The 27,015-nt window shown below is 39.4% G+C and overlaps 2 protein-coding genes across 3 annotated transcripts; both read left to right on the forward strand.

The window, feature by feature from the left end:
- Positions 1 to 292: 292 nt before the first annotated feature.
- Positions 293 to 15,199, forward strand: LOC114559965 (aminopeptidase N). 2 transcript variants are annotated; one of them, XM_028585074.1, is made up of 21 exons: positions 293 to 426; positions 4,496 to 5,227; positions 5,338 to 5,501; positions 5,838 to 5,977; positions 6,512 to 6,638; positions 7,676 to 7,830; positions 8,300 to 8,413; positions 8,514 to 8,657; positions 9,086 to 9,151; positions 9,347 to 9,412; positions 9,499 to 9,674; positions 10,262 to 10,338; positions 10,471 to 10,604; positions 11,094 to 11,149; positions 11,229 to 11,376; positions 11,499 to 11,590; positions 11,759 to 11,869; positions 12,131 to 12,298; positions 13,029 to 13,169; positions 13,647 to 13,728; positions 13,833 to 15,199. In XM_028585074.1, the coding sequence occupies exons 2-21, from the start codon at positions 4,623 to 4,625 to the stop codon at positions 13,983 to 13,985; spliced, it is 2,919 nt and encodes a 972-aa protein (XP_028440875.1). In that variant the 5' UTR covers positions 293 to 426; positions 4,496 to 4,622; the 3' UTR covers positions 13,986 to 15,199. The 2 variants fall into 2 exon arrangements, with proteins under 2 accessions (XP_028440875.1, XP_028440962.1); XM_028585161.1 differs by having other exon boundaries at positions 295 to 426; positions 5,359 to 5,501.
- A 1,843-nt stretch (positions 15,200 to 17,042) lies between these two features.
- Positions 17,043 to 26,806, forward strand: LOC114553510 (aminopeptidase Ey). Its single transcript, XM_028574723.1, has 20 exons — positions 17,043 to 17,765; positions 18,371 to 18,540; positions 18,749 to 18,894; positions 19,373 to 19,499; positions 19,732 to 19,886; positions 19,976 to 20,089; positions 20,258 to 20,401; positions 20,676 to 20,741; positions 20,849 to 20,914; positions 21,687 to 21,859; positions 21,988 to 22,064; positions 22,168 to 22,301; positions 22,472 to 22,527; positions 22,607 to 22,754; positions 22,990 to 23,081; positions 23,787 to 23,897; positions 24,163 to 24,330; positions 24,508 to 24,648; positions 25,948 to 26,029; positions 26,311 to 26,806. The coding sequence occupies exons 1-20, from the start codon at positions 17,116 to 17,118 to the stop codon at positions 26,467 to 26,469; spliced, it is 2,979 nt and encodes a 992-aa protein (XP_028430524.1). The 5' UTR covers positions 17,043 to 17,115; the 3' UTR covers positions 26,470 to 26,806.
- Positions 26,807 to 27,015: the final 209 nt, after the last annotated feature.

Below are 27,015 nucleotides of genomic sequence, written 5' to 3' on the forward strand. Positions count from 1 at the left end.
GTGCCGACTCATTCAAGCTGTAGTTTTTACTTTGTCAGCACGCAAGCTGAGTCCCCAGGCTGTGGTCAAGCAGCATCATACATCATGGGAAACCTGCATCAAACTTGTCAGAACACTCTGTACCTCGGAGTTCTTTCTCCTCAACCACGACGATTTCGCAGTCTTGTTGATCCAGCCACATTCTTTTAGCCCCCCTTCCCACTAATTTAGGGATTTTTTTGTTCTTTTATTTTGTTGGAGTTCAAGGGAGTTGTTCCCTCCCTACATCCCAAGGAAAGCCTGTAGCTCTCCCCACCTCCCACCTCCACCCGCACAGATGCAGACTGGGAGTATTTAACATCAGCCAGGATCATTCCACTTCAGCTTCTGTGTCTCAGGCAGACTTACATCAGAGCTCGCAGTGGACGTCCAGCTACACGAGGTTTGGTATGTAATGTTAATTTATTCCACATGCTGCATGCCAAGTCACTTCTTTAGTTCCAAGTTGGTACAGGTTCTGTACAGCCTGTGTACTAGCTTTACAGCCTTTGGCGTGTGGCGCATTGTTGTGCTGCTTCTTTTACACTGAAGAAGGTTTCTTAGAATTGATCTGCAACAAAAAGATTTGTCCCTGACTTGTTGGCAAATGGTGCATGAATGCAGCGTGAACAATATATCCACTGTGAAATGCTGTTCATGAAAAGCCTCTGAAGTTAACACAAAGCAGCCGGTCCTTCTCTGGTTTCAGTCCAAATGAAAAATCAAGTCTAGTAACCACTATGCAAACAGTAAATAACACCTGTGCAATGCAGTTGTAGGAAATAATTGGATATTTAAAGTCCCAGTTTGACTTCTTGGCTCTGCTGTGGAATAATTGGTTTTCAACGTCCAGCGTGGGCTGTACTGGATGTAAACTCTGCAGCTCCTACAGCTGGCTGAAGCTTCTCTGTAGCCTACAGTGTGGAGCTGAGAGCACACACAGTGTAGCTCACAGGTTCATGTGCAGGTCGAATGATAATGCAGAGTGTGTGGGTATTCGCAGGTATTTTACCTTCACGTTCTTTAGATAAGATTACACTTTATTGATCCCCAACATGGAATCTGGTTAAAGTGTGAGAGAAGAAAGAACTAATGCAAACAGAATGAGTGTGTGTCATGCTGGTGATTTATTTCTCCACACTAGCCATATGAAGATTTAGAGTAAGGCAGGTGTCCAGTTATTTTCCTTCCCCCGGTGTCACCAGTAAGTCACAGTCCTGTGCAAAAAGCAGAAAGCGTCTGCCATTACTAACTACTACTCGTAATTTGATGTACAAAAAATGCAAAAGTAGCCAATATGTGTCTGCACAGGGCATATTGTACAGAGCATTTCATGATTTCTATTCACAAAGGTTTACTTGCAGATGTTTTTTTGTCCAATAAATGCAGAGCAGGCCCACTTGCAGGACACCAAAGAGGAGAGTCTGTTAAAATCCCACCGGGAAACCGAGGTGGTCACATGGCTCTTTTGTTGTCATTTGTTACTCCATGAAAATATGTGACATCTTGTGCCCAAGATAAACATTACCACTCACAAGATTATCCCGCGCTCTACTGGTGGGGGGAAGGGGGGAGTGAAGGGGGATGTTCTTGTGATTTGTTTGACTTAGAACTTGGCCTAAAGGAAAAGTTGGGACATTGAAAGCATTTATCTGACCGACAGGTGATTCATTTCTACTACTTTCTACTTTTTGACCCCTGCTATTGACTTCATGGGCTGATTGTACTTCACTCTGAAAAACAATGGCATAATGTTTGACTTTTAACACAGACTGCACCTGGAATGGAATCCTTCTGGTTTGTTGTATTAAGTTTTAATCTTGAATAGTGTATAATATCAGTACAATACATAGTAGGACATGTCATGACAAGCCAAACCGTACCCCTTATTAGGAATTCTTTATTAAAATTTGGCAAACTGTTTCTATTATTTATCACAGTTTCTAACAGACAAGATGACTGACCTTCAAAGGCAAATCACAGTAATGTTTGGTCTAAATTGAATTAGACCTTAACCTAACTATTTGACATCTGTTGTTTTACTGTATACAAAAATTATATTGCCATAAAAATGTTTAATTTCTGTCCAAACTGCTTTTAAATTTGCAGTAACTACAAAACAAAGCTAAAAACCAAGTCAAAACACAGCAACTGCACAAGCTAGCTTTTGCAATAGTCATTGCTAGAATTGGCTAAAACTACACTATTTTTTTCTCTACCTTTATCTGTGAATGAGAAACATACATGTGACAAAGGCCCTGTCACTTCTGGATGCCACATGGTAAACCTACTCGGGTCACCAAGCACCCAGACAGTGAATTAGCAGTCACACTTTTATACCTATCATTCAGTAAAACACTGTTGGAAAATACCACATTACTTTAGTTTAGTCAGTGCAGTTTATTAATTTAGGTCATTTCTATTTTAACAACAAACTTAGCTATGAAAACTAAACTAAACTATGTTACTTAACCATTATGTTGAACTCTGTCTCCTCTCCAGTCCCTGGGTCTGAACCAGAGCTGAGGCAGAGTGCTGCCTCATATAGAGCTGCTTCATATAGAGCAGCTTCATATAGAGCTGCTACATATAGAGCTGCTTCATATAGAGCAGCCTACAGGTCTCCCACTCAGGTGTGCTGATGGAGGGAGATACCATTTATCTGGGTCATAGGTGAGGGGAGATTGTCTAGTTGAAAATGTGCGTACATTTTTGTATTTTCTAAAGTTAGATGAGTGGAAAATGATTTGTTCAAGAGTCTGTTATGTGTTTATGGTAGAAACTACCAGTGACATTATAAATGTCTAAATGGTAACATAATTGAGACATAATTGAAGCAATTAAGAGTGGTCTGGTCTAGTGGGAGGGGCTTAACATATATAAGCCTCTGGCCACCATGGGGTCAGTCTGAGGGGGGCTACAATCCAGACACGTGACGTGAAACTTTACTGGTGGAAACCTTATGTGAAAAGATGTTTTTTTGTGTTTGTTTTTTGTGCATTTTCTTGGTAAATAAAAGCACCTTCATGTTTTGCAACTCAAGCCATTGTGTTATCAACATTTTTAGTCCAGATTCCCAACACTTTCTTTAACAATACATTTCAAAGAAACTGATGTATTGGGAAAGTTTGTTATTTCACATACTTGTGTAGTTACTGCTCTCTGTCTTTGTACTGTAGATGTTAACATCTTTCAGACCAAGCACAGATGGCCATGAGCATGTTTCATGTTCTATCTAGAGAGATCCTAGACTGTCTATGTTTGTGTGGTTTGTAGAGTTTAATCAGATTCAGAATTATAATTTCCAGAGGCTCTCTACCTGTTGGGTGTTGAGCTCACAGTGACTATGGATATGGATATGATTAATAAATGTAAATAAATAATGCTTTGTTTGAGATGACACTTGACTTTAGTTTAGTTTTACCAGCTGGCCGTGTGAAACTCCAGACACTTTCACACGGCCAGCTGCAACTGTGAATGTTACTGAAACATTAATAGGAACGTGAGTTGTGGACTTTCAACCGCAACTCCTAGACTTCATCAGAAGATAAAGGTTGTTATGACGGTGGCTCAGTTGTCCTCACGTGAAGAGTAGTCAAGGTAAAAGATTAGGAAGGAGCTTTGATGCTCATTACATACAGTACTTCATACATTGATAAAGATTAGAAAAAAACAATACATTTTAAGTTTTAATCCCCCTATGTAAGCCCTCTCAGAAAATGGTAGAAAATATTGAATATATATTTCTTAATTCTTTTTTTTTTTTACAAATATCATTAAATAACAAATAAAATATTGGTTTGCTTATGAACAGCTGACAAATGTGCTGACATTTCCGGGTGTTTCCAGTAACTCCCAAATGTATTGCACCATCATCAGATGATGTTATAGAGGAAACATCTGTACATGCTATCAGATAGGAAGGATGTTAAAATAGGACAAGATGTTCTACTTCAAATGATAAAAGAACAACGTATGATTATTGTTGGTGTTTTCTTCTATCATGTACGTCAGTATGCTCTGTACCGTACCAGCTGATCCCTGTGCACTTACAGATGATGTAAAGTGATTTTAATATACAGTACAGTAGAGCAGAATCAAACTGCTGATCTCCCACTAAGGCCAGTAGAATTATGGCACTGGTAAACGTTAGTGCAATTACCTCAGAAAGGTTAGGCTACGTTGGCTAATGGCTTTATGGTCTGTAGTTTATGAGTTAGGACTAGGCTTACATAAAAATGTCAGACTGCTGGGAACATCAAAGTCTGTGTCGATCGATAGATGTGTATGATAATTACTGAAAATGAATGACTGAAATGTAATTAATTATTGGTATTAAATAAAACTAGCACACGAATGGAACTATAATTTCAGTTTTGACTGATTGTGCACCATTTCTTGACCTTTACACATCTCAGAGCTGCTGAGTTGCAGACTAAATAACCAAGTTCTTCCCATGTTTCCATTTCTCCTTTAGGTGTTATGAAAATGTGTTTTTGCTATGTTAATAGCTCAACCATTAACTGAGGAGGGAAGAGACCTGCTGTGCTGCACAAACACAGACTGAGATCCTCAGAGTTCTTCTCTGCCCTCCTGAATCGGACATGGGGAAAGTCTACTATGTCAGTAAAAATGTGGGCCTCGGGATGCTTGTACTGGCGACCGTTGCTCTGGCTACGATCATAGCTTTGTCCATTGCCTACGACAAGGAAAGGGCCAAGAATCGAAGCAAGCCTGAAAATGGGGCAACAGACAGCACAAGCATGCCAACACCACTCACCACCCCCTCCACCCCGAAGGAGCCCTGGGACCATTACAGACTTCCAGACTCCCTTGTTCCTGTCTCCTACAATGTCACCCTGTGGCCCAGGCTGAAACCCAACGCAGACGGCATGTACATCTTCACCGGATCTTCAGCGGTGATCTTCAGCTGTGTGAAGGAAACGGACCTCATCATCATCCACTCTAACAAGCTGAACCTCAGCAACTTCTATGGGCACCATGCTAAGCTGAGTGGCCTGGGTGATGCCACTGCACCCACTATACAAAAGACTTGGCTTGTCGTGAAGACCCATTATCTGGTTCTTCAGCTACGCAGCGCACTAGCTGTTGGAGCGTCATATGTACTTTACACTGAATTTCAGGGGGAGCTAGCAGATGACCTGGAAGGCTTCTACAGGAGTGAATACACTGAGGATGGTGTGAAGAAGTAAGCAATGACATAGCATGGCATAATGGTGCACCATCATTGTGCATCATTGTTACTCTTGCTGTGACTTTGGATGATTTTGGTTGTTGGATGTCTATTTTGTGTTTAAGTTTAATTGGAACATCTTGCAGAGTTGTTGCTACCTCGCAGATGCAAGCAACATATGCCAGGAAAAGCTTCCCTTGCTTTGACGAGCCAGCCATGAAAGCCGTCTTCACGGTCACCATCATCCACGACCGGGGCACCGTGGCTCTGTCTAACGGCAGGGAAATAGGTTCGTTTTTAGAAACACAAACATTCAGTCCTTTCTAAGTTTTGTTACATTGTAATGTTTCTGTGGAAACTGGATCAGTACAAAAGCAAATTGTAAAACGAAATAAGAATAGGACAAAATTTAGAAAAAAAGCTATTGCACAAATGGTGGTTAGTACAAGATATGACAACGTTTTTTTGAGAGCAAACGACAGCACAGAAGTGTTATGTGTGTGACAGTTTAGATGTACTGTAAATAATTACAGTAATAACTTGGACATGTTCTAAGATAATCAGCAACTAGATGCTGTTAATGCCAACAGAGTGTCAGAGTCTAACTCTCCCCCTCCCTGAACAGGCACTGCAGACTCTGTCATAGACGGCATGCCCCTTAGAGTGACTACGTTTGAGCCCACAGAGAGAATGTCCACATATCTGCTGGCGTTTATCGTCAGTGACTTTGTTAACATTCAATCAACACAAAACAACAATTTGTTGGTAAGAAACGTTTGTTCGCCTCTATCTTTTTACATTATCAGTGTGGTCAGCATACACATTAATTTGGATCACAGACGAAAAGCAGTACAAACAACCACTAATGATGTAAGGGTCAGAGGTCACACCATCTAGATCAGGGGTCACCAACCTTTTTGAAACTGAGAGCTACTTTATGGGTATTGAGTCATACGAAGGGCTACCAGTTTGATACACTCTTCTGAAATGACAAATGTGCTCAGTTTGCCTTTAGTTATATATGATTATTAATGATTAATGACACTCATCTATGTTAATGATTTCTCACAATAATTATCAACAATGACTTAACAAGATGGGAAACAAATCATATCAATATTCAATTTTCATTTTTAGAACAGGCCTAAGGGCTCCTCATGTGGTCCTTGGGGGCTACCTGGTGCCCGCGGGCACCGTGTTGGTGACCCCTGATCTAGATTATATTCCTATGACGCTAGAATAAAAGGACAAAGAAAGTTGTATCCCTTATTCTGGACTAAGCTGTCAAATTCTTTGCAGATCCGAATCTGGGCTCGAAGAAAAGCCATAGAGGACCGGCAGGGGGACTATGCTCTCAACGTTACAGGGCCGATCCTTCAGTTCTATGAGCACTACTACAATGCAACATATCCGCTCTCCAAGTCAGGTAGGTTAAGTCTGCATCAACATGCTTAGGCAAACATTTTCCTGTGAAGATAGAATTATTAATCTCATTTCCTTTACCTCACTTAGCCCAGCATTCAATCTTTCAATTCAGTTGGAAGGAAAAACATTTTGTGTATTAGGTGCAAACTTTGCACATTTGCTGTTGGACATTTTAAGCAGTGTTTAGAATGACTTCCACTCAGAGGCCATTCCAGGATTTTTTTAAGTGGGGTGGCACAGGGGGGACCAATCATCAGTCAGGGGGGCCCTGGGGATTTTATCAGAATACAGCATAGAAAATCTGCTAAGAAGAATTGGATAGGATAGAACAATACAATGTCATTTTGCTAAATAAAACACATCACATTCATTATTAATTTCACTTATTTTTATTTTCAACAAATTGTGTATCCAAATATACACATTTTCTGTGGGCTCTTAAGGCAAAAATTTGAATAGTCATCATGGAAACATTAATAGGTCATGTGTCAAGGGCTGGGAAGATTTATTTTTCACAGAACCGTATAAAGATAAAGTGCAATACACTTACAATAAATGTAATTTAATTTAAAATGTAAAAACACTTTCCTCAAACTTCAACAAAGAAAACCTTGCTGTACACAGTTTTCAGAAAACAGGAAACAGAACAGAAATAAAGTGCAATACACAGTAAAGTGCAATATACATTTATTTTTTTCTTACAGCAACAAGTGCTCTACTATATCATTTTCAGGAGTATTTCAACTTCACGTTTCCTCTTTTTTCATCTTCTATCAAATAAACCATGTGGATGTTAGAAAACCAAGCAATTTAAATTTTATTGAAACTGCTGATCGGTGGATCAGATATATGCTAAATTTACCAGCGTATACTTATTACGTGGAAAATGTCTTGTTGATGTCTAATATGCAAGGATATAGCTTGTTGTGCCACTCCATTCAAGAGGAAATGGGTCACATTGAGGCTAATTGCACACTGTAATGGCTTTGGTGGTCGATTTCCAAGACATTTCTGATGTCCTTGTCCCCTCCCCCCCAGATCAGATAGCTCTGCCTGACTTCAATGCTGGGGCAATGGAGAACTGGGGCCTGGTCACATACAGGGAGACGGCCCTGCTCTATGACCCCATCATGTCCTCCACTGGAAACAAAGAGAGAATTACAACTGTCATCGCCCATGAACTGGCTCACATGGTAGGCCATATATATTTATATTACCATCACATATGTTCCACTTCTAGTAATGACGAGAAAAAGAAGAATAAAAGTAAGTTAAAATGGGAATATATAATCAGGACATTCATTTGGTGCAAACTCAATCTCAGCTCCACTCTTATGAAGAACACAGTAATGTTATAAACATACATTTACTCAACCTCCCTTTGCAAAGGCATGATGACAGATCATCACCTGGGGAAACATTAACCCTGCTCTCTTTTAGATGGATTTAAAGCCTGATGTGAAATTCTGTGGTTAGGAATTTTATTCAGTTTGTATATGTTTTGGAGCTCAACTTTAGTGGTAATGTTGGCCAAAATCTTTATATCACTGTCAGACAGCAGTGGATTTCATGGGAACATTAACTTTGCTGAGAATGTACTGAAATGAACTGAGGCGTTTACTGTGGCAGAACTCTTTACTCTGTATGTGTTGTGTTTTTTAGTGGTTTGGTAACCTGGTGACTCTGCAGTGGTGGAATGACCTGTGGTTGAACGAGGGCTTTGCGTCATATGTGGAGTACCTTGGAGCAGACTATGCTGAGCCCACCTGGAACATTGTAAGAGCCATGCTGGTGCCCATTTTAAGGTTCAATGACATCCCACAGATATGGTTGAATCAGAAAGCCTGTCCTAACTCATGTCTCTGCTTGGCTGCAGAAAGACCAGATCATACTGTCTGACGTGCACAAGGTGTTTGCTGTGGATGCCCTGGCCTCCTCCCACCCGCTGTCCCGTCGACAAGAGGAGGTCAATACTCCTGCTCAGATCAGCGAGATGTTCAACACCATTTCTTACAGCAAGGTCTGCTCCTCTGACAGGATCTTATACAGACGTGCATACAGTATTCATTACAATGTTGCCCTTTCACACATTTCTCAAAGTATTATATGATAAATTCATGCATTTATTTTTAAGAGTAATGAGCCTATACGATTGAAAATACTCAAATCAGGCAATACCTTACAACTTTGGTATCATTTCAAGCCAAATTTCCACTTTTGCTAACATAAATTCACCCTTTGTACCAGTGCAACTCTCACTTTTGTGTTTCTTCCATTCATCCAGTCCTGAATCAGGAGCCATGTTTCCCCATCAGGGAAACATATTGTTTTAATATATTAGATTAAATAATATATTAATAATTATTATAATGATAATATAAATAATTAGTTGTTATGAGAAGTTCAAACCAGACAAATTGTGGTGGTTTCTGTGTTTATTGTTATCAGGGAGCAGCAGTGCTCAGGATGCTGTCACAGTTTCTCACTGAGCCTGTGTTTGCCAAAGGACTCAGTGTAAGTATTTACTCTGTTAAGTGTGTGTGTGTGTGTGTGTGTGTGTGTGTGTGTGTGTGTGTGTGTGTGTGTGTGTGATATATGATTTGTCGCTTTATCGTGTGCTGTGGTTAGACTCTGACTTATGACAATGTATTTTTAAACATGTAGCCTATAACAGCAAAGGCAATATGCTATACTGCTTTCTCTTCTCAGTCTTACTTGAACAGATTTGCCTTTGGCAACACAGTGTACCCAGACTTGTGGGACCATCTCCAGCAGGTCGGTACAGTTCAAAACCATTTCACCTGCCGATGTTTCCTTGGGTGTGTTTCTTCTTCGATTCCTGACTCTCTGTTTGTTGTCAGGCAGTTCAAAACACACCAGGTATGCATATTCCTCACACCGTCCACAACATTATGAACCGCTGGACTCTTCAGATGGGCTTTCCAGTGGTCACTATTGACACCCGGACAGGAAGTATCACCCAGAAACACTTCCTGTTGGATCCAGACTCTGTAGTGGACAGGCCCTCTCAGTTCAAGTAGGAATCAGTTCTACCTAATCCTGCAAGTTCCATGTAGAAGATAAATAAAGAGATTCACTATAATAGCCACCATTTTGATAAATGTATACCCTAATAAAACAATTACAACTGGCTGAAGCACAAACAAAATAGCTCTATGTATTGGAATCATAAAATTGTAAATTCTGTAGCTCTCAACTAAAGCTCTGTAAGCCTTAGGCACAGCTGTGCTTCAAGCTAAATGCTAACATGGGAACGCTAACATGCCGATGTGAAGCCTGTTAGCATTCTAACATTTGCTGCTTAGCACAAAAAACAAAGTACAGCCGAGGTTGATGGAAATGTTCTTATCTTTGCAGGTATTTGGTCATATACCAAAGTGATGGAAAAATGATTGACTTAATGGTGGTGCTAGATGAAAAGTAAAAGGGTCGACAAAGTCAGTAGATTTCATCCTTTGGGGACCATGAACTTCTGAACCAAATTTCTTGACAATCCATGCAATGCCACGACTGACAGCCTGACATCGCCATGCTTCTAGCATGGTTAAAAATCATCATTGTTCCACTTTTTCACTCACTGTCTTTATCTGTGTTTCTGTCCAGTTACACATGGTTTGTCCCGATTAAATGGATGAAGACAGGTGTGGAGCAGCAACAGTACTGGCTCCTTCAAAAGACCGGTATGGTGATCGTAAAACCCACAGTTCTTCTATATTCAATCTGCATACAAGAGAAGAAAAGGCTTCCCACCAGATTAGTGAACTCAACCACTGGCGTTAACTGAATATTTTGCCAATTTGTTTTTCCACCAGACGCCCACATTGAGATGAGAGTTTCAGGAGAGGACTGGGTGCTGGCCAACACCAATGTATCTGGGTACTTTAGGGTGAACTATGATCTTGACAACTGGGATCGTCTCCTCTCCCTCCTCAACACCAACCATCAGGTGAGTATGTCACATTGACGGGGTTGGTGTGTACATCCTAATAGGCCAAACATGTAAAAGTACACTGTGATGCATCGTTCTACAGAGGAGTATGGAATTACAGTATAGAGCCTGCCTGAGGGCAAAACCTGAAATAAATATGAAATAAAAGTGCTTCTTATTAAACACATTTGGATTTTATTCACTTTACTATTAATTTGTTAGCCTATTTCTTGTTCCGCTTATGTAGGGTTTCAGAGGTTTTATTAGTTGTGTTTAATCAGTAATGTCCTGTTTTGGCAAATTTCATTCTTGATATATTCCATTATACGTTGGTCTCAAATGATGGTCTCTTATTAAATGAGGATTCTTAAACTCCAGACCAAGACTGTACAAGGAACGGACCTTTTGCAGAAGTAGCGGCTGTTATGTGTTCTTTACCATGTGGACTTGGTCCTCTGTGTATGTGAATTTGAACATGTATGTGTTTATGCGGGTCGTTTCTTTCAGGCCTTATCAATCATCAACAGAGCACAGATCATAGATGATGCGTTCAACCTAGCAAGGTAAAGAAAAAGAGACCTTTAAAGCATGAAATCCTTTTACACGTTGGATGTCTGAAAGGAATGTGTTCCCTTTGTGTAGAGCCAAAATAATCAATACAACATTGGCCCTGAGAACGACCAAATACCTGTCCATGGAACGAGACTACATCCCCTGGGAGTCGGCTCTGAGAAACCTCGACTACTACATCCTCATGTTTGACCGCACTGAGGTCTACGGAGCTTTACAGGTTAATACTGCTTCACTACCAATACTAATACTGCTCATTCTGATACTAACAGGAAGAGTGTATTTTAAAGGAAAAGTGTAAGACTGGAAATAAAAACTATTGCTGATATATTTCTATTATAGTCATACCTCAAGAAACAAATCCAACCACTTTTTGAGTACTTCAAGATGATTACAGCTAACTGGACCAAAGTACCTACAGGACACACTGACCAGTAAGCATTCACATACCAGAAGATTATTTTTAAAGCAAAAAGCCGGTGACTGAAGTAATTTCATTCAATGCAATATTTCACTTGGATTGTTACCTTTTCCACAAGCTCCACACATATTGGGTATTGTTATGCTATATTGCAGTTTTTCTCCAACATCCCCCTTCCCAGGTATAATCAGGTCAATGCTATTGGAATAGCCTGCAGTATGGGTGTGGATGGGTGCAGGGAGCTGATCAAAAGCTGGTACAGACAGTGGATGGAAAGTCCACATCACAACCCGTGAGTACAGTGCAGTTGACGACAGTGTACACACAGACTAATCCAAATAAGTTCATTTAGCCTACTATTGCAAATTTATAAGGGATTTTTCTTATATGACAGGCTTAAAGTTTTTTGTCATACCTTCCGTCAAAGTATGACAAAAAACTTTAAGCCTGTCGTAGAAGAGAAATCACTTATAAGTACACACCGACTGTAGGAGTGTGAGTAGAGAGTGGGTTTGGTATTCATCTACTGTATGTTTGCCTCGATGTTGACCAGGATCCATCCCAACTTGAAAAGCACAGTTTACTGCAGTGCCATAGCCTTTGGTGGTGTGGAGGAGTGGGACTTTGCCTGGAGAATGTTCAAGAACGCCACTCTGGCATCTGAAGCTGTCAGGCTCAGGTCAGCCATGGCCTGCACCAAAGCACCTTGGCTTTTAAATAGGTACGACATCCAAATGTGTGGGAGGATTCTAGGAGTTTTGTGAATCAGACACTCGTCTATGCATGTGCTCTGCCAATGTGCAACACTGTAACCGTTACATTCATGTAAGTTTAGCAGACCACGTGTTTCATATGTTTTCTGTACTTTCAAAGACACTGACTTATACATTGATCTAAAATTTAGTTCCAAAACATGTTATCGAACATTTGACAAAAGTTTCAGCCAGAGATTTCCTGTAGGATATGAGAATGCACATTTTTGCTGAACAACATCCTCTTTCAGTCATCAACAGATGACTGAACAATGACATATAAACATGCAACATGCTGAAGTAGCACAGGAGGAAAACAGTCACCAAACTGACTCAGTAGGGTCAGTTTCACAGCAATACTTTTTTTTTTTATATATATATATATATATATATATATATATATATATATATATATATATATATATATATATATATATATATTTAGCAAGAAATACTGTCACAGTAAAACACCGGAGTGCATTTGCTTTGCATGCTGCCTGAACACACGTTTAAAGCTCAGTTGACTTTACTCTTTTAGGATAGTAGATAATGTAAACAATTTGGATAATAACCATGTCACCCTTTTTACATTTAGCTTTAAAATATTCGATCTTCTGCTAATTTTTCCTCTGAAATAAATAAATAAAAATAGTGTTTTGGAAATGATTTATTTGTAAGAAAATGTTTTGGTTGAGCCAGGTATCTGGAGTACACCCTAGATCCAACTAAGATCCGCAAGCAAGACGCCACTTCGACCATGCAGTCCATCGCCCGAAACACTGTGGGGATGCCGCTGGCCTGGAACTTCATCAGAGCAAGATGGAGCTACATTTTCCAGCAGTAAGAACACACTCCTCACAGGAGGGTTTGTTGGAGAAACAGTCAGCATAGGACTGAATGGGAAAATATTGAATACAAAGAATCCACAGCAGCTCTTCACTGTGTGTGTGAGTGTAAAAGTAAAAAATGCTGAGGACTTCTAGGTAGAAATTTAACTTCTAGGTAGAAATTTAACTTCTTCAACTGCACAAGAGTGTGACTGCGTTTAATTCAAGAAAGCTCTAGATAGTTAACTGGAATAACAGTCAAGAGTCTTTGACAATAAATGAAGTGCTGATTATGTTGCGGTCTTTGAGCCTTCACACATGTCCAAACACCACCAGGCTTTATTTTCCTTTATTTGCAGACTTTCCTGTTTACAGGGATATTTATCTGACAGATGTTCAATGAGATCGACAGCAGGATATACACAATTTCCATTCTGCTGGTCACCATCATTATATCACAACCCCTTATCATCTTTCTTTTCTTCATTAGATATGGAAGAGGATCTTTTTCCTTCTCCAATCTCGTCAACGGAATCACAAAGCGATTCTCCACAGAGTTTGAGTTACAGGAGGTATGCAGCCCACGCAGCCACAACCACACTGAAGGGTATTTAGAGCAAAAATTAAGACTACAAATTCAGGTTTTCTTTCTTTGTTTTTCTGTGCCTCCTTCTAGCTGAAGAAATTCAAAGAAGATAACCTCCATGTTGGTTTTGGCTCAGCCACCTTGGCCCTGGAGCAGGCTATAGAGAAGACCACAGCCAACATCAAATGGGTGACAGAGAACAAAGCCCGTGTGCTCAAGTGGTTTACTGAGGAGTCCACATGAGAACACTTAGACAGGCAATATTATTTTTTTGCACCGTCAGGCATACGTAATGAGTGACAATCACTATAATCATCAGGAACAAGAAGTGGCCAGTCCTTTTTCTTGGTAACAGTTGTGCAAAGACAGCTGACACAATACATCACTGGTCATCGACTTCAGCACACAGGGACAGACATGTTATGATGATCACATGGATCTCTATATATCAGTGATGTAGCTGTAAATAAAGGCGTTGATCTCTCGCCTCTAGTCCGTGATTATCAGAGAGACAACCATTGTAAGAAATAATTGTTTTGCTCACATAGAATTTATTCTTGAAAAGATATCAATATGTCTTTTTCTTTTCTTCATATTTCATATTATATGTTGCTGCTTACTATGATGTATGCAATGCATTTATACCATGAACATGAGGCATTGAGCCACTCATAGAACACCAGAGCAGCTTTTTGTTTTTTTGTTTGTTTTTGCATTGATTCTACAATTAACTGAAACTGATTAGGCACCCAAATCATGATGGGATGTTAACTACATACTGTATTTCAAATTGACAACTGTGGTTTATTAACATTTCCTGCAGCTTCTTCCATGTTGAGTCATGCTCAACACTCGATATCTTTACATTGAAAATCCATTTGCCCTTCACTGGTAGGAGACAAAGATTATATTTTTATTAGGCTTCTTATCTGTTTTTAAATCTTGATGATTAGATCATAAATCATTGCACTACATGACATACTAATTGTCTAACCAGTTTATGCAAAGACTCAAAAAAGAAATTCTTCAGAAAGACCGAATGTTTGTGTCTATTTTTCGACAAGACCAGAAGTTAATTGCTGCTGTTCACAGTGTGTGTTTAACTCTGGAGGTGGTTTCTGGAAGTGATAAAAGGCTCCACATAGACTGGTTCTCCCCGTCTATTTTTCTGTGTGGGTGTGTGAATGACTACCCTCATGTGGGAATGGGTCCTGTCATGCTGTCTGCATTCTATCAAATACTGGAAATGGAATCTTACAGGAAATCTTACACTTCATACAGATGAGTAAGAAATTGTTCTATTACAGCCTGTTCTAAACACAAGTTGTGACAGTTCAAGGTGACAACATGAGCTGCTAAGCAGTTTTACAGATTTTTTATGACCTCTATAAAGTTGAAAATAATAAAAGGGTTGAAGGGCCTCACTGTCAAAGTTAATCTACCAGTCACGATGAGTACAGCACAGGTTGTGAAAACAGTTGTGTAATGTTTTCTGTGGCTTTTGAGAAAATTACTTAAGTGACATCACCCGGGTATCTGGGCTCAGGCTTGAAGAATACAAATTTTAAACCGCCATAGATTATCAAAGATTTGTTTCACTTCACTTCGTACTAATGTTATACAAGAGGTCAAACCGAAACTAAATATGTTGGAACATCAGTACGAAAAGCAGATCCTGTTGTTTCAAAATCTACTAAGAATTCTTATCCTGCATCATATCAGCTAGCATGGGACATGGTACACGCTAAAATCCGTACAATGAAATAGAATTTGTAATTAAGTGCCTCAGTAATGCTGTCTTTTCTGAAAAGAATGGTATTAAGCTCCATATTTTGTATCCAACACTGTTGAAAGAGTATCATACATACTTGGACACAGTTGTATTCTGAAGAAAATTACCAAACTGGATTAAAGACGAGACTCAAAAAGTTTAGAACCTGACACAGGAGTTATTGACTGCCTATTCTGGGTTTGATGATTGTGCAATATCCTGCTGCATTATTGGGACAGACTTAATTTGGATATGCTGGGGAATTTGCAGATTTAGCCAGACATGGTATAAATAGTAGTCCCCTTTGGCCACAAACTGAAGCTTTTCAGAACACATTTTCACCTGAGAGACCTGGTGCAGGTCACTGAATCCAGTCAAAACTAATTAAATACAAGGTAAGAAGATATATGAAGGAATTGGTTTAATGTAATGGCATCATATTGCAATTTGATGTGAAATGCTGTTTGTTTGTTGTGGTGTGGCTCTTTTGAGTGCTTTGGCTCTTTTTTTTAGGCATTAATATGGAAAAAAACATACCTGTGTTAAAATGTTTTCAGAAAGGCCAGTTTGAGAGATAGATACATGAGTTTAAGGGTCAAAATACTGTGTTTTCTAATACTATGAGACATATTAACTACACTGTTACAATTCTTTTATCCTCCTTCTCAACAATTAGCAAGCTAGACACTAGAATAATGATGTTCCCATTACAAAGTAATTACCCCGAATGGGCGCATGCATGTATTTGATTGGTCATTTGCGGTGTGTCACTGGATGATGATGCATGGCTTTGCAACAAAAAGTAAAACCAGGATGAACTACTGTGCATTATTGGGTTGGAACCCTCATTTGAAAAATGAATGTGATTTTCATGCAGTTCTAATGTAAGTGGAAGATGAAATGATGCTTATGTGAGGATACCAATAAACACACCAGCGCAGAAAAGGGTGTGGGAATCATGTTTTTCTGGTGATAAGACATGCCTGACTGTCGGATTCATCATCCTTCACCTTGCTCAGTTGAATGGTGATGCTTCTGTTCTACTCATTGGGCAAGAGATAAATTGTTTGATCTTTGAAATTATTTGCATATGTATTTCTTTTTCTGTTTGTAGACCAAAATCCAAATGGTGTGATGTCACAAAGACATTTCTGAGCCAGTTTTGTTGGCATAGGCGCTGGTGCAAAAAATATGTTTAACCATTGGAATGTCACCATTTCTTAAAGCCACAAGTATTTTTGTCAACCACAGCAAACCTAGAGTTTGCACCATATTTACGGCTAAATACAAGTGTAAGCAAAACCAACCGTTATTCCTTTTTATTTTGCAATGTGCTTCAATATCGGATAGCTAGATCTGTATACAGTTGAAATTTGCAGATTGTATACACACAAACACACATAGTTCTACTACTATACCACACAATTCACAGTACTGAAATGAACTAGACCAGCTTCTAAAGATGGCCTTTATTCAGAGCCATTATACCGGTATAAAGTTCATAGATTAGACAGGACTCTCTTATCTCAAGGACTTTTACAGCTCAATGTTTTGGACATTCAGCTGTTTTTCCCACCCAGGAAATCGACCATTAACTTTGGGATGTATCTAACAGTAAAGCACGGCATAAATAGCGATCACTTTCCTCCTTCTGTCTTCTTTTTCTCTGGAGGAGACATGGGGAAAGGCCTCTTCATCAGCAAAGCAGTGGCAGTAACCTGCGTGGTTGCAGCCATCAGTGCTGTGGCCACCATCATAGGCCTGGCTGTGGTTTATGCTAAGGAGAAGACAAAGAATGAAGTGACACCTCCAAATACCGCCAGCCCTACCAGCCCCACCAGCCCCACCACACCCTCCACCCCGAAGGAGCCCTGGCAGCGCTACAGACTTCCAGACTCCCTTGTTCCTGTCTCGTACGAAGTCACACTGTGGCCCTGGCTGGAGCCCAACGCAGACGGCATGTACATCTTCAAAGGAAACTCCACAGTGGTCTTCAAATGTGTGAAGGAAACCGACCTCATCATCATCCACTCCAACAAGCTGAACCTCACCAGCTTCGAGGGATACCAAGCCGCATTGGGGGGCCTCGATGGAGCCACTGTGCCCAGCCTGAAAAAGTCCTGGCTGGAGATTCCCACCCAGTACCTGGTGGTCCAGCTCAACAGCCCACTGATGGCCGGCAGCACATATACCCTTTTTACCGAGTTTGTTGGAGAGCTGGCTGATGACCTGGGAGGATTCTACAGGAGTGAATAAAGTATGATTTTTTATGAAATTGTATTGGTTTCAAACATTTTAGTTTAGTTTAGAGAATTATGCCACAGTGAGGATTTAAAGTGTAAAAAGTAATGTATAGTAATGTTATTTAAACACATTTACTTAAACCAGAGCTTCACTTTAAAGGGAAATGCACATTCCCTTACTTTGCAGAGAGTTTATTGAGAAGACTGATGCCATAGAGAAAGTGAAGCAAGAAAGTGCATATGTGTATGTCCCTTACATGTCACAAAGATATCAGTAATGTGTTGAATTTAGATTAAGTTCAGTCCAGGATGCAACAGCATGCTTTACAAAAGAAACCCAACTTTTGTTATATTTACAGCCATAAAGTGTAGGACTTAAAATATTGTCATGTTGGTGACTTCTATTGGTTATATAAAAAAAGTAACTGTGGGACACAGCAATGCATATTCAGCTCCTGCTGTTGTTGCTGATATTTATTCTTGAAATTCCCTCAAAAATGAGGGAGAAGTGAAAAAGAAGGAAGGAAGTGGGTAAACACAAATGCACTTCTAGAAGACATTGAACACAGCTTATATGTGGAGGGTTCCTTTGACATTTGATGTGGGTGATAATTATATGTTTTCATATCTGCTATTGTCAGAGTTGTTGCCACGACTCAAATGCAGCCAACGGATGCCAGGAAAGCCTTCCCCTGCTTTGATGAGCCCGCAATGAAAGCTGTCTTCAACATAACTCTCATTCACCCCCATGGGACAGTGGCTCTGTCCAACGCTATGAACTACAGCAAGTTCTTCTCTCATTGTCTAGTGCAATATTTTACATGTGGAATGTTTCCTAGTAACCCAAAACTTTAAGTGTTATAACGTACCTTACCTCAATTACATTTTGATATGTCCAAATTGTCTATAATGTACTATATTCATACAATGAGCTTATAATACGTAATTTCTTCATTTATAATTAATGTGCTGCTGTCTTTCCCCCCACACAGACCCTGTTAACATCACTTTGGATGGACACAATTTAATTCAGACACGTTTTGAACCAACAGAGATTATGTCAACCTACTTGCTGGCTTTTGTTGTGTGTGATTTTACATTCACGACAAACACGACGAATCCGCATGCAGACGTTTTGGTAATTATTTATAAAATCTTACCACACAAATGGAAATGGTTTGCAATTTCCACATTATTTACAGTTGTAGGTCTTTGAACACTGAATGAACTGGACTGAACCATGCTATTACAGGGCACTACCTGTGTAACCCATACTTTGAAAGGTATGACTAGATCATATGGTGGTATTACTTGAATCATTGTGTATTTGTGCTTCTGATTTAACATTTTGTGTTAGTTAACTGTATGATTGATTAAAGTCATTTCAATCACAATTTGTTATCAGTTATAAATGCAGTTTTACAAATCACTGCTACTATAACTATTACTACGACTTCAGCTACCAATACAAACACCAGCTGTTGGCTCGTCTGGTGTTTGCTGCTCTGCACCACCAGCTCAATGTTTCTACGCTGCCCTCTGCTGGACTCCCAGCTCAGCTCAGCTCTCTATCACCATTTTTTCAGTCTGGTTAATAAAGCACTGTTTTTGTCTAGATCAGGATCTGGGCTCGTAGGAAGGCTATAGAGGAGGGCCAGGGAAACTATGCACTGGAGAAGACTGGGCCCATACTGACATTCTTTGAGAACTACTACAAGTCTCCTTATCCCCTGAACAAGTCAGGTAGGACACACACACACACACACACACACACACACACACACACACACACACACACACAGAATAACACAAGGACAGTGAATAGCCTACTGTATAAGTACTACTAACCAATATTACTTTATGTATCGATTTAGTGTGTACAAAGTAACTGTTTATATTTTTGCTTTACATTTTTGGAAATGTACAGCCAGCAGTAAAAAAAAAATGACCTGTATGACTCTGTAATCTTATTTAGACCAGATCGCTCTTCCTGACTTCAGTGCTGGAGCCATGGAGAACTGGGGTCTGATCACCTACAGAGAAACAGCCCTCTTATATAATCCTGGCGTGTCATCCAATGGAGACAAGGAGTGGGTGGCAACAGTCATCTCGCATGAGCTCGCTCATATGGTATTAGGACATTCAGTGGTGTTTCTGTTTGGCTTTGAAATATGTTTATTAAAAAAACCTGCCAATAAAATTAAGCTCTGTGCTCTCAGTGGTTTGGGAACTTGGTGACCACGCGGTGGTGGAATGACTTGTGGCTCAACGAGGGGTTTGCCACCTATGTCTCTTATCTTGGAGCCAACTATGCTGAACCAACGTGGAATATGGTGAGTTTTGTTCTCTTGAAGAAATACATCCAAGCCGAGAATATACCTGCTGAATATACTGAATGGAGTCCTGACAAAAGTGGCTATAGAAATAATGTTAATGTGTTCATTGCAAGTGTACGACCATGCCACAATGCAAAATACCAATATTTCTATTTCATTTTGCAGAAAGATTTAATAGTTTTGAATGAGATCATTGGTGTGATGGCTGTGGATGCCTTGGCCTCCTCCCATCCCCTCTCATCCAAAGAGGAGGACATCCTGAAGCCGGAGGACATCAGTGCACTGTTTGACTCCATCACATACAGCAAGGTGTGGTAATTGAGGGTAACACTTCCCAACTTCCTAACCCCAATGTATTGTTCTCTTCAAGCCCCACTAGACAAGATGTTAAACTCCAATAAACAAAAAAGGATAAATTAAATGTTCTCTTTTTTCTCAAGTGACCCTAATCAAAGACCATTTGGGAACTACAGAATTAAAGTACTAATGAATTACTGATCCTCATTAACAGAATGCTGTAATTTGGTCCCATCAGATATTTCACCTACTAAAATTGCTAATATTCTCCTGTGTTTTATTACAGGGAGCTGCAGTCCTTAGGATGCTCTCAGAGTTTATCACTGAGGCCGTCTTTTCAAAAGGACTCCAGGTGAGTACATCTATTTAGGTTTTGTTTTTGTATTTTGTTAATTTTGTCATATCAGCGTTTTAATGACCTGCATAGAGTATAACCAATTGGTTATTATCTGTCTGCAGACATACTTAGAGGAGTTCAAGTATAAGAACACAGTCTACACAGACCTCTGGAGGCACCTGCAAATGGTAAGATAGCACCATTATCGTTGATTTCCATAAAACAGAGTGCTAAACTTACTAGGGCCTACTAGAAAATGCCTTCAACCCCTTAGTTTAACCTTTGTGCAGTATCTATAAATTTATGTTTATGCAGTTGTCAAAGATTTAAGGGCAGTGTAACAAGCTGTAAACACAAAAAAGGCTAACTTTTTAGCAAACAGTTGCCTATTTAAACATCCAGTGGTAGACAAACATTAGCATTCATTTGGAGTTTTGTTTCTATACGCCAACACATTTAAATTTAATATTCACTCTCCTATTAGCTCTGTTTTTGGTCTCCACCAATTCTTGACACAAATATCTGGCTCTTTGCTAGTGGCTAACTTGTTCTCTTCTGGTATGACCAGTAGCTTAAGGTGGCTAATGTTAGCTATTGTTAGCAAACTTTATGTAAGTGTTTCTGTGTAACTGATATTACCAGTAATTTTCTGACTTTTCTACTCTTTTCTACTTGTGCTACTGTACACTTTAGCTATTAGCATTATACTGTATTTGTCACATGTGACCACATTGGCCGCTGTTCAACAAAAGATTTGTAGGCTCGCTTTAAACTTTTGTAGAATGAATGTTATTTATTGTGACTCAATGATCAATGGTTAACAGTAGAATAAGCCAGTTCTGAGATCAGGTAAAAGGTCACGACACCTTAAAGAAATATTGAAATATATATAAAGTAAAACAAATTCCTCTGCAGGGAGCAACAAAGAGTCAATCTATTACTAATATTTGCTCTTATCAGGCAGTGGATGAAGCCGGCATAAAGCTGCAGCACTCTGTAGAGACTATCATGAACCGGTGGATTCTACAGATGGGGTTCCCAGTGGTCACCATCAACACCAAGACTGGAAGAATCACCCAGAATCATTTCTTGTTGGACCCAGACTCTGTCGTGGACACACCCTCAGTGTACAAGTAGGAAACATTCGTAATGTTTTATATGCTGAATATACTGTAGCCTATGTGGTCATATTAAACCCCTGCCTGCTATCTCTGTATACTCTGTGTTTATGATATGTATGGCTGGATGGATGTGCCTCTAGTTATGAGTGGTTTGTCCCAATTACATGGATTAAGACTGGTGGAGTGGAACAGCAGTACTGGCTTCTTAACAAAGAAGGTAAGGTTTATTTCAGGTGGACGTTCAGAGCATTGAAAATATGATGAACACAATACAACAAGATATTTTTCTCATTTTAAACTTAAAAAAATTCTCCAAACAGCAACAAACACAAACATGACTCTTGGTGCTAATGATTGGCTGGTGGCCAATGTAGATATGAAGGGCTTCTACAGAGTCAACTATGACTCTGAAAACTGGGATCGTCTACTCACCAAGCTGAGCTCCAAACATCAGGTACTACACTGTGTATATATATATATATATATATATATATATATATATATATATATATATATATATATATATATATATATATATATATATATGTGTTTATATTGTTTACTTCTGCAGTGTTACTAAATGACTACCGAAACTCCAAACTCAATTCCTTTTTCACTTTTCAGGATATTCCAGTGATCAACCGAGCTCAAATTATCGACGATGCTTTTAACCTCGCAAGGTAAGGCCATATTTTTTTACAAAGCTTTGTTGTTAAATATTGAAAGAGAGAGCTGAGCAACTGTATGTGCCTTAATCAGGGCAAAGATGGTGGACACAACTCTGGCTCTGAGGACTACCAAGTTCCTCAATAAAGAAGTTGAATACATGCCATGGGAGACAGCCAGTCGCAACTTAAACTATTTCTTCCTGATGTTTGACCGCAGTGAAGTGTATGGACCTATGCAGGTAAGCGATGAATGGTCGACATTTGTTATGCTTATTCAATAATTTAACTCCAATGCTGATCCCCCCCCACCCCCTCCACCCAAAGAAAAAGTGTTGATGAAGAAATACAGACTGGATAATCATGGAAAAATATACCTAAATCATATGCAATGCAAATTGAATATAACCCATGTCACATTTTCTCTTTTCGAACCATACTATACATTAACAAAACGTGAACATCTTCATCCCTCAGGCTTACCTAAAGAAACAGGTCACCCCTCTGTTTAACTACTTCAAAGAGCTCACTGTCAACTGGACAAAGATCCCAGAAAAGCACACGGACCAGTAAGGATGTTAACATGTCGTCTGTTTTAAACAATCTCTGTTTCACTCTTCAACACACGTGTGTGTGTGTGTGTGTGTGTGTATAACCTCTGGGACAATAACTGAAGCAGGGTACGGTTGATAAATTAGCCCCCTGGAAAACAACATAATACCCAAAGTGTCTACCCATCCTCTCTCATAAAACTCTTACCAAGCTGTACTTCACATAACCTTCTCCACACTGTATCTCTTTAATGTGTTCACTCCAATCTACTCTTATCTTGACAGAAATGTATTATATCTCCTCAAAGGCATAATTACCTATAGGTTACTACTTTTACAGTTAATTTAACTCATTTCTGTTCAAAATGAGAAGGTAGCAGTAGATTCTGTGTAAAAACTATACTATAAGTTAAATAAAAATCCATAAAAAGCTAAAGTGTGAAATGTTCAGGTATTACTGGCCTGATATAACTTTATAATCAGTCTTCATCAGAGAATTTCTTTCACACAATAAGAAATACTATTTACTAATAATAATTAAAAAAAGCATTACATTAAAATTACTTTGAGGCTTGTGACCGTTTTCAAATCTGGTAAAATAAAATGACCCATCTCATTCATGTGGACCCTACTCTCTTCCAAGATCAGGGTGATGTGAGGTCGGCAGGTGGACCATCCTCAAACATTCTCCTGACCCTTGTATTGTCTCACGTCCCTGTCCAGGTACAACCAGGTGAATGCAATCTCTAAGGCGTGCAGCACGGGAGTGGAAGGCTGTGAGGAGCTGACCACTGGCTGGTTCAGAGAATGGATGAACAATCCAGCTAAAAACAAGTATGGTCCCACCCTGCACTTTCCTTTTCTTTCATTCTTTCTTCCTCATACTCTTTTAATTTAACTTACTAGCCTTCTTCCAGTCTTCCTAATTTTCAGGTCATTTTAGATATTATTTTGTAAATTGTTCCTAAACTTGTTAAATGCAGTAGATGTTTTCTTTTAATTCAAGAATTTTCTTTGCTGTCCACTCGACCTACTGTACTGATTCCTTCCCTAGCCACTGCTGCCTTTAACTCTCTGTTATCTTCATCAATCGTTTCAGCATTAGTGCCAACTTGAAGTACACAGTGTACTGCAGTGCGATTGCAGCAGGAGGAGTGGATGAGTGGGACTTTGCTTGGTCCATGTACAAGAATGCCACCATTGCTTCGGAGGCTGATAAACTGATGTCTGCTCTGTCCTGCACCAAACAGCCCTGGCTGCTGAACAGGTCAGTAATACTGACGTCATGTTGGATAATGTTTGTTCTCCTATTGGTCTTCTTAAGGTCCCTCTCTACTTTTGTCATTATAACTAATTTGTGCTGGCAGAGAATGGCCACTGCAGGGTCAAACCCTTGCAGAAGCAAACACATGAGGTTTTTGTTCTCACTGTGAGTGTGTTTCAGGTATCTGGAGTACTGTCTGGACCCAAAGAAGATCCGTAAGCAGGATGCCACCTCCACCATTGTTTCCATAGCTCGTAACTCCATCGGTCAACCCCTGGCATGGGACTTTGTCAGAGCCAAATGGGACCATCTATTCAATGAGTGAGTGTTCCCTGATGCAAACACGTATGTGCCGTGTAATGTCCCAGTTAGAGCTGTAACAATTCCAAATTTAACTGTACAATTAATTGTCTCAGAGATAATTGTGATTAACAATATAATTGTCTCTTTCAGTCAAATTTAAAAATATGTATTTATGTATTGCTTTTTCAAACAAATAAAGTTTAGAATGAGTCCCAGATACATCTGTCAGTTATATCACTGTCATGTGACCCAGATAATGTAATAACACAAGTACACAGCCTATGAAGTAAACCACGCCTCTTTATTATCATAAAACATTGTATTTTTTCCTTAAATGAACATACAATTGAAAATTTCCATCAACAGTCATATCCCTTAGGACCTTAGCTTATGTTAGCAATTGCAGTTAAACAAAGAAACGGCGATTATGTAAAAAATAAAATGTGATTAGACAATAATTGTTACAGGCCTAGTCACAGTAAACTATGCTGCGAGATGTCAGGGTTAAACATGTGAAGAGACAAAAGAAGGATTTTTAGTGTGGTGGTGTTGGTCCAGCACTTTTGACCAAACTGCTATAACTACTAATGGATATCCACAGTGCCCAGAGGATGAATCCTGATGATTTTAGTAATCCTCTGACTTTTCTTCTGACACCATCGTTTGTCCTTTGTCCAATACTTTGGTTTATGACCAAATACCTGCAGAACTGATGTCATTCTCTTCAACCGCTGATCCTCTTTTATAAAGCAAATGTTAACATGCTGACATGTTAAAACATGGTAAACATTATAACTGCTAAACACCAGCATGTTAGCATTGTCAGTGAGCGTATCTATGTCCCCAGGGTCCTATGTTTCCCAGCTCAATATTCCCTTAATATGACACATTGAGGAGACCTTTTATGTTCTCAGCAATGCTTTTTTTCCCTTATGTTAAATGTGTAATGTATGTTTCCATGGGTTAGTTATGTTGAAATCACCCACCTACAGATTGTAGCCTACTGATGCTATACTCCTTGAAACCTACCCCCTCAAATTTGTGGACAGATTGTTTCCTTTACTGAAGACATTCATATCTCCACAGTGGCTGACTGGATTTTTACTATTCAAACTGTTTTGAAATATCCTTCTCCCTTCGTTCTTTTGCAATGTGAACTGTAAAGATTGCCCTTACCGATCTCTTACATTGAGGACCCTGGGAACATAGGGATGACCCCCATTGTCACTGTGAGCATGCTGATTTTTGATTTGGTTAGACAGCCTGTAGTTGTTTGCAAAATGATCAAAGTGTGTCTTGTTTTTCCCTTTTCTTCAGCTATGGTGGTGGATCAATTTCTTTTGGAGGACTAATTAATGGAGTGACCCAACGATTCTCCTCTGAGTTTGAGTACAAGCAGGTACAGTTAGTTTCTCCAATAATTTTGTTGTTTTCTTTAGGACATATTATTTCACATTCACAATTTGTGAATAAATTAATACATGTAACTAGACTAATGTTCGTAAGGTACCGTGCATCAGGTACAGTACTAGCATGAATGTGATGTTAAATGGTCCTAATCCTGTGTTTTGTTAATACCTGTTTATGCAGACATCATTTTTAGTCTTGTACTCTACATGCAGAATTGAACCCCAGTAACCCTCCCCCTTCCCACACACGCACACACACGTTCCTCTCCAGTTGCTGCAGTTCAGAGAGGACAACGCAGGGCAGTTAGGCTCGGCTGCCCCGTCTCTTGAGCAGGCGCTGGAGAGAACCAAGGCCAACATGAAGTGGGTGGCCATGAACCAGGATCAGGTGCTTCAGTGGTTCCAAAGTGAAGCTTCTTCTCCTGTTTAATGCTCTCCACAGTTTTTAAATGTAGATTGTTTTACTCCAGCTGGAACCAAATGTATACATGTTCTAAATGTGATGGAGCTTTTTTAAATGTAAAGTTTGGATTATGAATTTTTATGGATAAAGACTATTTGATACCAAAATCTAGTTTTATATGTGGACAATATGTTTTAATATTGTATATACTGTCAACATTAGAAGGATTTTAGGTGAATTTAAATATTTTGACTAAATGTCACCATACAAAAGTGTGCTATTCTGTGCTCAGCAGGCTGCATTCCCATATGTTTTGCATATTTTGTGGATGCCAGTCTAATTAAATAAAAGCCATATGAAGTTGTGACATTTTCCATGTTCACAAAGTACTTTGAATGAGCTTGGATATTTAGCCCTTCTGAAGGGAGCAACACAAAGAAGACAGAGAACATTATATGAGACCACCCTGGGGATTTTTAAAAGGTTGTAAGCACAGTTTGTATTTCTAGACTGAAAGCACTGCAGGGAAAACAAATCCCATATAAATGTAAAATGCCTGGAAATATATGTCCA

The sequence above is a fragment of the Perca flavescens genome, chromosome 1 (assembly GCF_004354835.1).
Source record: "Perca flavescens isolate YP-PL-M2 chromosome 1, PFLA_1.0, whole genome shotgun sequence".
Classification (NCBI taxonomy): domain Eukaryota; kingdom Metazoa; phylum Chordata; class Actinopteri; order Perciformes; family Percidae; genus Perca; species Perca flavescens.

Bases quoted from the DNA above. Each gene is read 5' to 3' on its own strand.
- LOC114559965 (XM_028585074.1), top strand. From the start codon at position 4,623: ATGGGGAAAGTCTACTATGTCAGTAAAAATGTGGGCCTCGGGATGCTT. The intron at 6,639-7,675 runs GTAGGTTAAGTC...CCTCCCCCCCAG, and splicing joins ATATCCGCTCTCCAAGTCAG to ATCAGATAGCTCTGCCTGAC. The intron at 10,339-10,470 runs GTATGGTGATCG...TTTTTCCACCAG, and splicing joins CTGGCTCCTTCAAAAGACCG to ACGCCCACATTGAGATGAGA.
- LOC114553510 (XM_028574723.1), top strand. From the start codon at position 17,116: ATGTATCTAACAGTAAAGCACGGCATAAATAGCGATCACTTTCCTCCT. The intron at 20,402-20,675 runs GTGTGGTAATTG...GTTTTATTACAG, and splicing joins ACTCCATCACATACAGCAAG to GGAGCTGCAGTCCTTAGGAT. The intron at 24,331-24,507 runs GTCAGTAATACT...AGTGTGTTTCAG, and splicing joins CAGCCCTGGCTGCTGAACAG to GTATCTGGAGTACTGTCTGG.